At 41.4% G+C, this 16,141-nt stretch overlaps 1 protein-coding gene across 5 annotated transcripts in view; it reads left to right on the forward strand.

Moving 5' to 3' along the window:
* Positions 1-2,101: 2,101 nt before the first annotated feature.
* ptpn13 (protein tyrosine phosphatase non-receptor type 13) overlaps positions 2,102-16,141 on the forward strand; it is an 82,406-nt gene continuing 68,366 nt past the window's right edge. For all 5 annotated transcript variants that reach the window (XM_079523553.1, XM_079523554.1, XM_079523555.1 and 2 more), the window contains exons 1-2: positions 2,102-2,439; positions 9,790-9,909. In XM_079523553.1, the coding sequence (XP_079379679.1) occupies positions 9,795-9,909 (115 nt within the window). In that variant the 5' untranslated portion in view covers positions 2,102-2,439; positions 9,790-9,794. The remainder of the gene's footprint in view (positions 2,440-9,789; positions 9,910-16,141) is intronic.

Genomic DNA, 16,141 nt, shown 5'->3' on the forward strand with positions numbered 1-16,141 from the left:
AATAAAATAAAGCAGGTGGTGCAGAAAATAATACATGGCATACTGTATGTGTGTCCTACTGGTTGTCCCTTTTCTTGTGACAGGAATTGACATATTTTGCAGCCAAAACTGCACATTCTTTCTGTTCCCCCAGAAGGAGTGGTCATTTTTCCCTTTCTGTCATACTTCGGAATTCTGGGAAATTTGTTTCAAATTTTGGGAAGAACTCCTCTCTAATATTTGTGTAGTTTTTACATTGTGTTAAGAAGTGTAACTCTGTCTCTATAGCTCCGTCATCACAGTGACAGCACAGCCTCTCCTCTCTGGGCAGCCAGGTCTGTCTGTGTCTGCCCTTCTCTATTGCCAGACTATGATCACTCAGTCTGTACATTGTCAAAGTCTTTCTCAGGTTTTTATCAGTTACTGTGGTTAGGTAGTCTGCCACAGTATACTGTCTGTTTAGAGCCAAATATGTTTCTAGTTTGTGTTGTGATTGTGTTCTTCTGAGTGATAGTGTAGCTGCACTGAGGATGGCTGGGTTTGTGATGTCAGAAGGTGAGAGGTCAGCTAGTTTCAGAACCAGCTGACTGAGGGGGCTCCTTTGGATGTTCAACTCTTGGCAGGCAAGGGCTTTATAATGGTAACAGGCAGGGTCACTCTTTTTAATATGGCTCCAGAATTTAATAGATCTTTTCTGTATATTTAGAAGTAAAGGATATTGGCATAATTCAGCCCTGCATGCAGAGTTTGGGCATTTTCTTTGTACCCTGATAATAGTTTTGCAGAACTCTGCATGCAGGATCTCAACTGGATTTTTGTCCCATTTTGCCCAATCACTTTGTAATAAGGGACCCCATACCTCACTGCCATACAATGGATTCTATAACTGATTTAAATATTTTGAGCCATGTCCTAATTGGAATTTGGATTTGAATTGAACGCTTGATGGCATAAAAAGCCCTTTTTGCCTTGTCTTTGAGTTCCTTCACAGCTGGACAGAAATTCCCAGTGGAAGTAATTTGTAAACCTAGGTATGTATAGGTATTTGTCCGTTCTATTTGGGTCCCACCTATTTTGAACACTGGTTGATTCCTCTGTAACCGTGATCGCTTTTGGAAGGTCATAACTTTGGTCTTCTTCATATTTACTGTCAGGGCCCAGGTCTGACAGTACTGATGAAGAATGTCCAGGCTTTGCTGAAGACCTTCTCTAGTTGGGGACAGTATGACTAGGTCATCTGCATAAAATAGACACTTAATGTCTGTGTCAGTAAGGGTGAGACCAGGTGCTGCTGATTGTTCTAATAACTGTGCCAGTTCATTAATATATATATTGAAGAGGGTGGGGCTACTTCCTTGCTTCACCCCTCTCCCTTGTGGGAAGAAGTCTGTGTGTTTATCACCTATAGGCCTATCTCACAGCCCGCTTACATTTTCTAATGTAAAAATGTGACAGACCAATATTATTATGAAGCAAACAAGATGGTAAATCAGGTCGAACAGATAGAACAAACCTTACCTTGAGAAAACAAAAGTTGTAGACTTCTTAAATTACCTCTGTTAACATGTAGCGTCTATGGAGTGACGTCACGCTATCACCACTAACCCCGAAAGGGGGCGTATTTAGGGGGGGGCGGGGAAATTCTGTGAGATAGGCTTATTTTAACAGCCAATTTATTATTTTCATATATTGATTTAATGACATCATAGGACTTTCCCCCTATTCCACATTCTATTAATTTAAAAAGTAAACCTTCATGCCAAACTGAGTCGAAAGCTTTCTGAAAATCGACAAAGCATGCATGAATTGTTCTTTTGTTTTGATTTGTGTATTTATCAATTCTCTCTCTCTCTCTCTCTCTCAATTCAATGCAATTTAAATGAAGGTGAAGTAAAACAAAAATGCACTAAATCGCGGCGAGTTGGTAAACTGGCGAGTTCTCCGGATACCGCCCCGATCGGGCACTTTATCTAGTTTACACTTGTCACTTGTCCACTTCCAGGTCCAGTTTAACTTGACGCTTGACGTCTATGTGTCCTCTCCTTGTTCAATGTACTCCTCGCAGTCAGACGCAGTCAGACGTTCCAAAGGGAGGGAGCGGGCCGGGGAAGGAGGGGTTAAATGCTACTCAACAGCGGTAATGGGAACTTTGCTGCCAGAAAGGAGTAGCTCGCTGTCTACTATAGTGCCTCTAAACGACTTTTTAAACTAAGACTTTTATTCAGTTTCGCTCGAGAGAATACTAAAATAACATAACAGCGTAATACAATATGTTCTAAAACGCTTCTGGCGTTTGTTTTTGTTTTTTAAAAAGCCGAATGTGCTCGTCTCGAAGGTAAACCTGTTGCCTAGTTCCAAGATGTTTCATTGTGGTGGATGGGATGGCGCTGCGCAGCATTCCTCCTCCTAGCCTGGTCCTGGACGGACGAGCAGCGCTTCTCTAAGAACATTACTTGCCTGGTAAGTTTTGTTTCGTGCCGAAAGTGTCAAATAATTAAAGACAAGCTCCCGTTGTTTTTTGGGGAAGAAGTTCCATTGAATTGCTGTTAAAGCGAAAACCGCCTGAGACTGCCACTTTGGTCTAATGAAAACGGTGAAACACAGACAGCGCTGCTGTTGCCTGCTGTTGTAATGTTGATAAACAATGCGTTTTTTTATTGGCGTTTTCGTCAGAATTACAGTGTGCAGATTAAATACTGCAACAATGTCTGCAGAACAGGAGGCATCACGGAATTGACTAAAGCCGATGTAATTCTTCCAAAGTATTTTTATTTTAATTTTTCTCATGAAACGGGACAGCAGTTGCAATACAGTTTTCCTAAGTTTTATCAAAGCTGAAATCTTAAAAGTACCGTTAAGTAGCAATGGACATAGCCTACTAATAACGTTTGCTGAGTAGCTACAGCTAAGTTAATCAACACACACACACACACACACACACACACACACACACACACACACACACACACTACATTGGTTAATTCTCAGTAGAGTTGTAGGGGGGATGTAAGGTGCCAATTTGTAGGATCCCCTCTTCATTAACATTGGATAGTTGGAAGTTATTTGGAGCCTTATAAAGGTCATTCAGCTTTTGGTCTAGTTTAGTCAATTCAATGCGAAAGGGGACCATGAGGTGATGGCAGTGACAGACTAAAAAGCCAGGTTTATACTCTGTCCTATGACGGGACATAATACATGAGGCATTAGATGTTTTCATCTTCTGGAGTGGCTGCGTGCACTGCGATGAAGACTCTTGGGTGAGTTGGTGAAGAAAGGGGAGTGAGGAGGAGTGTGGTGGTGGGTGGAGTTTTGGGGGGGTCAGAGTGTGGTTTAGTAAAACCATGCTGTGCATGTCACGGTCCCCATAGCAACCCTGTGATTAGCAGGAATTGGGCGGATGAGGTTGAGACCAAAATGGGAGCTGCAGAGGGCTGTCAGTCCAGAGCTGTTGGGCTGATGGGGTTAGAATAATCCTCAATCTGCCTTTGACTGGCCTGACCTGGGCTGCCCTTGAAAACACAGGGAGACACTGGATGACACTGACCAACAAGACGTCTCCCTTTTTATTTTGGGGGGTAGGGAATTGGGATGCCACTATGTGAACGTGATGTTCTTCTCTCTCTCTCTCTCTTCCCGTGTCAAGATGACTAATCCAAGAGCGTTCAGTCAAACAGACACAGGAGCAAGCAGGTTCTCCGTGCAGTGCAGAATATACCTTTTAAAGTGAATCGTATTCTTTGCGGGAAAGGCACATTTCAGTAACAACAAGCTTTCATACCATCAGCCGTCTTCTTCAAAATATAATTCTTTGTGTGTGTTTTGAATTTGAAGAGATTGTTTGCAGGCTGAGGCAGCATTCTATCGTTCTGGGAGTAGAGGTTCACTCAGAGTGTGTTGCTGGATTTTCCTGGCAGGAATGACTTCAGGGAGATTTTCACCTCAAATTTGGCACATAAGAATCTTTCTCTTGCTGGTTCCTCCTGGCCCAAATGTCTTTGCCAGCTGAGACCACAGCTCTAATGTATGGAGGAAATTAACCAACTCTTTCGTTCTCATATCTTGGAATTATGCTGTTGGAAATGGTCAGTTGGAGCTTTTGCTTTTTCACAGCTGATTGTTTCAGGAGGAGTTGTGGCTCCTTAAGTTTTCAAGCGATGTTGAGGTTGGAAAAAAGAGGATTTGGAGAGAGAGCGTGGTATGCGAGTTTCCTATGTCTTTGGTCTCGGAGAGATACAGTACAGAGCGATGGGCTCTAAAAAGAGGACTGTAGAAAATTAGTTGCGGTAACTTTTCATGAGATGCTCAGCCAAAATGCAATTTCTTTAGAGCTTGTTTTCAGATCCATTTCATGTCGTCTTAACGGCTGCATCATCATCGATCGCAGACAGGGAAGGCAAATGTAACGAGTACCATCACGTTTCCAGGATTATTTTCTTTAAAGTCCTTGTGACTGTGGCCGAGACTTGGAACACTGAGCAGCAGCAGCCTAAAGCTTTGTTTATGAAAGAAATCTGTTAGTACTGCTATGCGTGGGTTGTATGACTGTCTCCAAGCTCTGTTTTAACAGGCACATGTATTTTGAATATTTTTTCTCCATGAAGTAAAGTAGCCATTTCTAAATATAGGCATTTTCCTTTTCTTTTCCCCACTTTTGGATTCCCTAAACCAAAGAGTATTTGGACTTACAAGCACTAAAGAGATTTTCTGTTTTAATGAAGTTCATATCTGGGAACAACAAAAATACATTCCAATTGCAGGAAAAGAAAAAGGCATAGACAATGTGAACGATGTCTGTCTGGTCTTTTGGTCCCCTGCTAGGTCTACAAGCGCTTTAGGGCTTTAGGGAAAGCCCGATTTTATATTTAGTCGTGCAATGGTGTCCTGCATCGAAAATGGACTATCTACAATCTCACAATGCTTTGCACTGCAACTCGTTGTGCGCTTGTAGATCGGCTATTTTCCGCGCGGGACACCGGCACGTAACAAAATATAAATCACGCTTAAGCCCCTTCAATAATGAGCAGCACCGCACCACGGGCCAATGTGAGACAAGCTGGCCTCCACGCCACAGCAGCATCAACGTGGATAAAACACATTCCACTGTAGGTCTCTGTTGAAATAACAAGGGCCGCAAAACAATCAGCCTTCACAGCGCCCCGCTCAGCCCATTCTCATGGGTAATGAGCCGGATGGGTAGTAACCCACTTTCACTCTCACTCCTCACTCACGCCTCCCATTGACCAGAGTGGTTAACATGCATTCCTGCATAAACATGTATGACATGCTTATTCATAAATCTTCTAAACTCAGAATGACCTGTAGGACAGCTGGTGTTGTTCCATCTCACTAATAAAAAAGACGGCCTACATGGGAATTAATGAGAATTGGGAAAGAAGTCCCAAACTTGGTCAATAGGAAAAGAGAAGTCCTACGCCCTTCAGCCAGCAGAAGGTAGAAGGGCTCGTCGGTGAAGATAATATCTGGGCACTTCAGGAGAGACTACCCAAATAAAATGTACTGGTGCACTCGACTGGTCTGCACGTTTTCTTTTTGTTGTTTTACTGGGGTGACGTTGTGACTTTCGTCTTCCTCTCAGAGTCAAACGGTCAAGTGCGAGTCGGGTGCTCCAGTATATTTTATTTGGGTAGTCTCTCCTGAAGTGCCCAGATATTGTTTCCCTTGGTCAATAGGAAGTTTTATGAATAAAGATCCACTGTCTTCAGAATATAAGCCTTCCATTGTATTTGACAACTTTTTATTTTAATTAGGGTAATAATGTATAATTTAAATCCTACTATATAATAACAAAACGTCAGTCAGTCAATCATAACCTGTCTGTTCCGCATGGTTCTCCTCTGTCTTGTGCAATTTATCTGAACTTGCACATGGGCATTGACCATTAGCACATGCACACAACGCCTCGTTTTCACTTTTCCCAAAACTTAAGCTGTTTATCAATGGCTTATGGGATCTTAGCAGCTGCCGAGACACTGCCCCCCACACACACACACACACACACACACACACACACACACACACACACACTGGAAATGTATAAAGGACTTTCATTTACGGCCCCAATCCACAGTTCCACACATTTTATGATTGGGAGGGCGCTTTGGATATCATCTTCATAGCATTACCACGCAGAGTGACAAGCAATATTCGATTTAACTTATTAGGACCCCTCAAGGGTCAAGAAACTGATCACAGTTACAGTATAGCAAAGGCATTGTGTGTGTGTGTGACTGTGTGTGTGACTATGTTCATGCATATGAATAGTAAGTATAGTCTTTTATTGTATGTTTTAGTACTGTATTTATTGTCTTATTGTGCACTTTTTACTTTTACTCTACCTACTCTCTGTGCTGCTGTTCCCTGGGGGATTATTAAAGTATTATCCTATCCTATCCTATCCTATAAATCACAATCTACAAACAACACACCAATCACCAAATGCATGGGCGTTCTTTTAAAGTACACACTTACACTAATTTACTTAGATTTAAAAATGTTTTATTGTAAATGGTAAAATTAATGGTAAATGATGCATTTATATAGTGCCTTTATCCAAGGCGATTATGCATTTACATTTGTGCATTGATTGTGCATTACATTCACCCATTTACACACATTTATACACCGATGGCAGTGGAAACATGCAAGGCACCAACCTGCACATCGGGAGCAATTAGGGGCTCAGCATCTTGCTCAAGACATTTCGACACTAACTCTGGAGGAACTTGGGAACCTTCCAGTGCCCAAGTGGCCACTTTACCCCTGAGCAACTGCCACCCTGGCCTGTATGCACTATGCCCTGAAATGTACATGTATACCGAGTACTGACCAGTCCAAGTATAAAAAAACATGAATAATCTAGTGAATTCCCCCCAAAAAGCTTCATAATACCTACTCCACACAAATTAGTCATTACTACACCATGGTGGGTGTTTATAACTTGAAACTTTATAACTGTGTCAATATTGGATAAAACAAGGCCACATTGTATTGTGACATTTAATGTCTAACTGGAAATTGCAGACACGTAAACACAATCTCACTCTCTTACGTTCACTTAAGGGGAACAAATCACCAACTCCTGTCTGTTAATTTGACCACATTTTCCTGACCATGTATTTTTAGATTAGGCTTTGTCTGGAGATGTTTATTACAAAATACATAGCCTACACTTTCAACCTCCTTTTTCTATGGTGATCACCAGCTGTGAATATTATGACAGGAATGTATTTAACCCCTGCTATCGTTCGTGACCGATGCAAAGCCATGCTGGTGATATGCCCCAAAAGTGAACATTTCTCACCGCACTGCAGTTGCAGTGCACCACAGTAGACCATCAGAGAAGCAGTCCTATATGGCACACGCACATAGAGACGCACACAGCCATTTAGGCTAGGTGCTGATGGTTTTTGCCTAGTCAAATGTAATCCTTTAAAACCAGAGCTTCCTATTTCTCCCTTGCATCCCGTCACGGTGGGATTGGGTGGATTTCGACATCATTGTCACCACAGCACAGCAGCTGTTGTGTTTTAGGTCCACGTGGTGAGTGATGAGGGGTGAACATACTGTATCTCGTCTATCCCATTCTATCATCACACAGCATTTCATGGTTGATTGACTGCCTGGTTTATTATGGGCACTTTTTTTAGGGTAACGTTTTTTTTTTTTTTTTTTGGGACTGTTATGCCGTTCATTCATAGTAGTCTGACAGGAAATGGGGAGAAAGATGGGAAGTGACACGCAGCAAAGGTCATCTGGATTCGAACCCATGACACGCTGTCGGGCTACATTTGCAGCCTAGGAGCCTGGACCACTAGCACGCCAGACAGTGGCTCTGGCCGGTTTATGGGCACTTTTAGTCAGCAAAGTAGAAATGCTGAAGCTAAAATGCTGAATGAACTTCTTGTGTCTACAGGTCAAGTCTTATAAAACAGCCTGCGGTGGGCCCTAATGAGTGAATTCAAAGAGATTTCTCCCTGGAAGCACAACTTGTTGTGACATGCCTGTAGTCTGAAGGTGTATGAAGGTGCTCCTGTAAATAAAATCGGGGCTTCACCTCCTTTCAGCCAAACAGAACAACATAACTGAAGCTGCTGTATTACTATTACTCTTCTCTGCAAGGAGATATCTGTGCTAAGTTTAACCACTTAAGAGCCCTACATATATGTATATACATTTATCACTCGACAAATGGAAAAAATAGCTGATCTACATGCTTGTGAGTTTGTAGATCCCGAAAATAGGTAGGGACACCAGGTGGAAAGAGGTTAAGTGACACATGAAAGCAAGTTGAAACATAATAAACGGTGTTTGTTAGGTTGTTTAAGTAAGTGTAACATTTTGTGACTGTACGTGTCACTGTCAAGAGGGCTGTCAAACTCATGTAAAAACAGTAATGTCCACTATGTCGTCAGAGTTCAGATTTGTAATCTCTTAGAAGATGCTTAGTCATTTCAAATATCCGGTTAACTGAACTGATAACAAAAGAAGCACTGTTGGAAGCTGCTGTCTTGACGATAGAAACTAGCTGGAACTTAGAATAAATAATGAACAGTTTACTAAAGAATCTATGAGCAGTTACTAAAGAATCTACAGAGTTACTCAAGTAGAATTGTACTGTATGTGTGTGTGTGTGTGTGTGTGTGTTACTTTGTATCTGTGTGCGTGCACATCATGTGCTTGCCTTGTACCTCCTCATCTTCAGACTCCGAGCATGACTCAGGGCTCACGGCTCAGATGTCAAGGTGGTGGGAGTTGGCCTTAGAAGTTACATTGCGAGGATTTGTTTCTCAGAAATAACTGAATAGTCTTCTTTATGAATGAATTAGCTTGGCTAAATGCCTAAGACTGATAATCTCTAGTGATACATGTCGGTGTGATTTGAGTTTTTGTACTGTATGCCATTCCTAGGTTATCAGACGCATACTGTAAGGCCCAGTCTAGATAGTGTTGTTATTTTGCAAAAATGCTGTAAATTTAACATTGGTTAAAGGTGCATGTAGTAAGTGATAAAGATCTATATTCTGACAGCCCTATCATTCCTATAGACCAGTGCTGGGTCTTCAACCCTTTTCATATCAAGGCCCATTATTTATTGGGTATTTGAGCCACGGACCACCATTTGATGAGATTTAGCCTCTCAGACCCAAAACGTAGACTATTTTGTTGTCGATGGACAAGATCTTTCCACAATTCCATGCTGTATTGATGTTGGTACCATTAGGAGAGATAACAAGGCAAACGTTGAATTGCGTAGACGTCTTGTAAATTAAGTAATGCAGATGTTTAACAATTGGGGTCCATTTGGTTTCATTTTTGTGCGCTACATCATCGTCGGACCAGTGTTGATTTTGGCAGCAAATTTTGATTTGGTCATATTTTAGTCATCTGACATTTTTTAGTGTTAAGTCTAGTTTTAGTCGACTAAATATCATCTGATTTTAGTCTACTAAATCTACAGTTGATTTAGTCGACTAAAATGTATTTTGGCGGGCCTGTAGCCGATCTACAAGGAGCTTGTAAATCTGCTATTTTCAGCATGCAAGTGTAAAATGTCTTTTACTGTCTCTGTGTCTTTTACTGTATCTTGTCCATTAGTCCCTAAGTTTAGTTTTTCATATATTTAGTTTTAGTCATCATAGGTTCATTTAGTTTCTATTTAGTTTGTCAGTGAAAAAAGTTAGTCGACAAACACTTTTCGTCATAGTATTAGTCGACGAAATCAACACTGTACTGTACATGCACTACAGAATGCAATTTTTCATGATTTTCGCAATCTCTTCATTTGCACAGGGAAGATGCACGTGTCCCTGGCAGAAGCTCTGGAGGTGAGAGGGGGTCCGCTGCAGGAGGAGGAGGTCTGGGCGGTCCTCAGCCAGAGTGCAGAGAGCCTCCAAGAGCTCTTTCACAAAGGTATCCGCCGCATTCTGCAGAAACGTTGCCAGGCCACAATAGAACGTATTCAAACGGGCAGCTATTTTGCTCTGACTGAACTTCATACTCCATCATATATTAAAATCGTATTATGGTCGCTTTTAACCCCTTACTTGTCAGGAAATTTGAGGGAAAATGGATGTTCCAGTGGATTCATGGTGATTTTGTGAAAAGCGCTTGTTAATCATTTTCATGAAATATTTGTGAAGCCCACAGACGGACATAAAGGGCGACCAATGATTTAGGAATTGATTTATGAACACACAATTAATGAAAAAAGAGACTAGGTTTCTTCCCGACAGCGATTAATCAATATTTAATATCCCCATCATATAGCATTCTTATGTGGAGTCTTCTACTCTCCCTCTTTATCTCTTTTGATTGTGAAATTAAATAGTTTAACAAGAATCTGGCTCAGCAGTAGAAAGCATGTCCCTAAGGTCAGCAGAACTAGGCATGGTTACCTAGTGATATGCAGCTCTAGACATCACACAGGGACTAATGGATCTGACACACCACCTCTCTCTCTTTGGCCCTGTGTGGTTTTTGTTTGTTTGTTTGTTTGTTGTTGTGTAGGGAACGTGAATAAAGGTAATCAAGCTGTAATAACAACTTTGTAGCTAACTCTACTTCTATTTTTTTTAATTTTTTTTATCCACCTTATTTGTGCTTATTATACGCTTATGTTTATTTCCTGAAAGGCTAACCTTTCAGAGATGGCCCTTTTTAGAGATATTTATTCAGCTGTCTCTGGCGGTGTGCCACATAATCCGGTTTCTGTTTAGCTTCCGTGTTGTTATTGGAAGAGAGACGTAACAATTTCAACCCTCCTAAATGCGTTGGTCACCATCCGTGACTCCTTGATTTATCTCTGTGTGACGCCATGTCGCCATCCACCCACTCACTCTTACAGTATGTGTCATCTGTGCTGTTCTTTGTAGTGGCCAGTGGACTGGTCACCTGACTCTGAATAGTTAGACAGCCTATATTAAAACAATTCAACTCTGTCTTCGGATTCAGAGAGTGACGTGGGAGTTCACTCCGTTTCTGTTTCATCAGCTTAATACACTGTAGGATCTCTGGGTATTTCAAGGCAACTGGTTTTGATACAGTATGTAATATAGTTGTTTTCTAATAGTGAGAACATTTTTTTCAAGGAAAACTTCCACATCCTGCATTTTGTGAGGCGAAAAGCCCACACTGATTTCTAGAACAACCATTATTCTGTCTGAGGGAGACTTAATCCTTAACTCTTGTGTGAACTTTGAGGCTGAAGATGTTAAACCGAATTTGTCAACGGCATTCCTAATACTGAAATGCAACGTAAATAAGTAGACTGCAGCTATGCTGCCTCACAGCCAACAAGACTAACCTCAACACTGTATTTGAACAGTTGAAATATTTGACTCATGCATTGTCCCATATGAGATAGCTTGGTAATATTGTGGCTTTTTAGTCTTAACCTTCACATGCCTCTTGTGGGGTTTAGAACTATCTGTTTCCTTTTTTTAATGGGGTTTGGTGTTCAAGGTATTCACCGTCTCTTCAGAGCCTTACACCATGAGATTGGTGTATTGTGTATTTTTGACATTTGAGCTATATTAACCCATTTTGACCTGAGATCAGATTCAAAAAATGTCTTCTACATCCTGACAGTTGTCTGAAAAAGCTATGTTTCTATGTCAGTCGTTCTTCGATTTTTCAAAAATAGCAGACCTGTGGCGCGCTGAGCTTGTAGATCTGCTATTTTTCAATAGCTAAAGCATAACATAATGCTAACACCAAAAGGGGTTCCCGCCCAAAATGGGTTAACTCATTTAGACCTGTAAAGTCAATACGTTGTAAAACCTTTCAATATGGGAAAGCATCTGTGTCTTTTTGAGTGGTGCTAGCCACTCCAAGGAACAGCAATGGGGGTCTGTCCCTATGTTCCTGTCTGTGTCTGTCTGTTTGGGGTACCAACACAACAGGTGACAAAGTGGTGCTGTTGACTTGTTGAGCTTCACACACACATGCACAGGTGCCTGACAGTAAGTACAAGTATGAGTAGTACAGTAAGAGTACTACACTACACTACAGTACGAGTAGTACAGTACAGTACGAGTAGTACAGTACAGTAAGAGTAGTACGATACAGTACGAGTAGTACAGATCCAGTACTGTACTACACTCTGTACTGTACAGCACAGAGGACAGTACAGAGTACAGTATGGTGTACAGTACTGCACACTACAACGTTGTACGTATGTTGTACGTACAGTACAGATTACATATTTTGAGTGGTGCTAGCCACTCCAAGGAACAGCTATGTATGTATGTATGTATGTATGTATGTATGTCCGTTTGAGTACCAGAATACCGCACTGTGACCTAAGGTGTCACTGTTGAGTAGCGCGCACACACACACACACACACACACACACACACACACACACACACACACACAGCACCACTCAGTTCAGACGGATCAGATTTTTGAGCGGTGTCTCCACTCCATTACGCAGCTACTGTATGTGTGTCCCTGTGTCTGTCTGAGCACGAAAAGCTGCAACACGGTAACTCTGTCATTTCTCGACCGTTTCGGACACGGGAAGGCTCACCGGAGCAGGGCAGGCCCCCTGGGCGCGTTCCTGGGGGGTCTCGATGTTCCGGGGACCCCCACATGGTAACTCATGTCTTTTCTCAAAGATGTTTTCCAAATATAATCAAAGTACAGTACAGAGCACAGTACACTCCCAATACAGTACAGTAACTATAACAAGAAATGTATAGTTGCACCGCTCAGTTCACACAGGTGTGATTTTTTTTTTTAAACGTTGGATGAGGTTTTTCAGAAAATGTAGGTTAGGATGTTGCTGCCTTCATGGCAGATGGTGAAAATAACCAATATACAAGCAATTATTATTTTAAATATCTGATTGTATTGACCAAAATAGGGGCACCAGGTTGAAACGTGCAAACTGATTGGAATCCATAAGCGTGTGACCATCAATTTGTTTCTAACTTTTGACAGAACTTAGTGAGTGCTTTAGCCACCAAAATGACCATTTCCTCAGCATGAAGCATGTTGCTATCCAGTCGTTTTATTCAATGAAAGGTATTGTAGTTGGCTGTCTGACTCAAAGCTCTTATGCAATAAATGGGAGCATTGAGCATTGTCTTTTGATTTATACCCCAAGCTGTTCTGCTGGACAACGCACTGTCCATACTGGGCTCCCAGATAAGGCTTTAATGGTCACGGCTCTGGAGTTAGCATGTTAATCTGGACACAATAGCTTCTTTATTGTTCACACACAGATGGACAGGATTCTCATGGAAGAGGTTCAAAGCAACCAAAACCCTCTATCGTTTTAAATTTCTTCTAATCTACGGATAGCAGCCATCTCAATCTCGGATTGGTCACATTTGAGAAGACTTCCCTCACAACAACCTTCACTAGTTACATTTTATTTTATTACTTTTTTCCCTTGAGTGTGTTTTCAGACTGCAATCTTAAAGGACCACTTCACCACTTTTCAACGTATCTTCATATAATTGATCCTCACTAATGGTTTATGATAAAATACCAGTCTGTCTCATAGGAGGGCTGTGGGCAGTTCAGAAACCCATCCACCAGTGACATCATCGTTGGGCAGATTCTTTTTTAAACGAGATTTAAAAAAGAAAATATTTAGATTTGTGTTATCGTGAGAATGATGGCTTCCATTATCGCATTGCAACTTTTCAGGAATATAAATCCTGCAGTTTCTATTGGCTTTGATTCCCCATCGGTGATGTCATGTCAAAACTGGTGAAGTGGTCCTTTAACCCAGAGGTTCTCAACGTTTTTGGCCGGGGACCCCCGGAAATGCTTTGGCAATGTCTCGGGACCCCCGCCCCGCCCCCTCCCGACCCCCAATATAAATTGACTGCTACAATAACCTTAAACCATTTTGGGCGGGAACCCCTTTTGGTGTTTTAAGCATTGTTATAATTTAGCTATTGAAAAATAGCAGATCTACAAGCCGGACCGGCATGTTAAAATTACCACGCTGAAGTGCCCTTGAGCAAGGCATTGAACCCCAACCATGAAATGTTCTATGAGCAGGGCGTGGCTGTAAACAAGCATCTTAAGCTTAGTCCACTTACCCTGGGTAAACGAAGAACTTTGCTTTGCTTTGGGTAGGGATGCTACATGCTAATGTTCATGTTGTTAATTTTCAAACTTAAAACTTGACTCAAAAAAGTTTCATGACTGCTGATCTGAAAGATAATTGGGGCAGATGGGAGCCAAAAGAATACATCATTAGAAAAAAGACTAGTGTTTTGATATCTGATCAGCATGATCCATTTTGTACTACGAAATAATAGATAACAGCAAAGCTGAAATGTATATTAAATGGAAGTTAAATTCATGAAATAATAAGTCATCACATTTTCCTATATACCCTTCTAGCGCATGTTCAGTAGGCACAGTTCAGATTAGACTACTGTAACCTAGTACTATGCCCTTCTAGCGCATGTTCAGTAGGCACAGTTCAGATTAGACTACTGTACCCTAGTACTATGCCAACTCTTGTTAACCAGGGAACCCATTGTGGACTTAATTGCTGTTTTCATTCTGAAACATTTCTATCAAGCAATATCAGGACATCTTAGTTCAACATGTCTAAACTACCGACCCCTCGTTTGAATTTAGGGATTTCATGCACACACGCGTGCACGCACGCACAAAGCGCACTACAGACACTTTGTGTATAACTTGACCCAGCAGCAGTTTTGTTTTGTGTCTAGATAGATACTATTGAATTGATCGACGTCTCTTCCTACAGGGTGTGTGTATGTGTGTGTGTGTGTGTGTGTGTGTGTGTGTGTGTGTGTGTGTGTGTGTGTGTGTTGATGATGATGATGATGATGATGATGCAGCAGCAGCAGCAGGCTTGGCATGAACATAAAGATTGCCACTATCCTGAGAATGTCGAATCTGGCCTTAGGCCAATAACTCCTGACTGGTTCTACTGCAGACATCCTTGACATACACTCTGGACTATGTACAGCACTTTCTGCTGAGGTCACAATTTTTGGTAATTAAGGATTTCACTCCAAGGCCTAATATTTCAGACTCAAACCCAAGGTTGAATCCTTGGAGCATTGCTTTGAAAGTCTTCACTTCATTTCCCAATAATGTTTACATGGCATTTTAGTATTGTACTGCATTGATTGTGTAGGCCTTTGTCAGCTAATATTTTTAACTTATGTTGTCAGTGTAGCCATATTGAATAGATTGTGGTCTCATGTGCACGGTTTAGGAATGCTGAGTGAAGCTTAAATGTGAAAAGCAGATGTCAGAAGCAGTTTTTTTTATGCAGTTGCTTAACTATGTTAAGGCATTTCTACCTACAGAGTAAATTGATTAACGGTAAACATTGTCTAATCCTGTAATTTTAAGTTCTGTGAATATAATTAATTTCATAGCTGTTGGCCCGGTCTTACTTATACAACTTTATTTATGGTGTGTTTTAAAACGTTATTTTAACCAATCTATATGAGTTTGTTACAAATATAACACAACTGCAGTGGCTGTGTGCCATTGAGAACATTAGGCCCTGGTGTTTCGTAGGACACCTACTTGTTGAGGAGCATTACTAGCTAAAGTGGCTGAAGCTCATGAGGGAGATATATCCCCTGGCCAAACAGGGATTCAGAGATGGAGGATATCGGTCTCCCACGCCACTTCAAATGTTTTTATGCTGTGCAATATGACTTGTCAGGCAATGGCATGCATGTGTGGATGACACCCTGTGGGTGTCACATTGTATAAGTATTTGCCTCACACTGTCCAAACACTAATCCACCACAACGGTCATATTCCATGTGTAAATAGTAGCGGTTAGCTACTGTGTTTGTATAAGAACGATTTGTTTGAATTAGTTATATCCCGAGTATTTATGATTCCGCAAAGAAATGCCTCTCCAGCCATAGTCTCAGGCTCTCAGCTGTAGTCTCCTCTGGGTAACTAAGAGCATTTCTTTCACATGATTTCGCCTGTACAGTATGTTTGATCTTAGTATTTCCTGTCGTTCAGACTGCAAACTAAGATCTTCTATGTTAATTTAAAGCTGTAACCATAGGTTTTACACCCTTCCCATTGCACAGGCTTAAAAACTTGGTCTCCTGCACGAGAAACCAATTTTTTACTGTTCATTCAAGAAGCAATCCCTACTAGGCCAGGG

The sequence above is a fragment of the Electrona antarctica genome (genome assembly GCF_951216825.1).
Source record: "Electrona antarctica genome assembly, chromosome: 16".
NCBI lineage: Eukaryota > Metazoa > Chordata > Actinopteri > Myctophiformes > Myctophidae > Electrona > Electrona antarctica.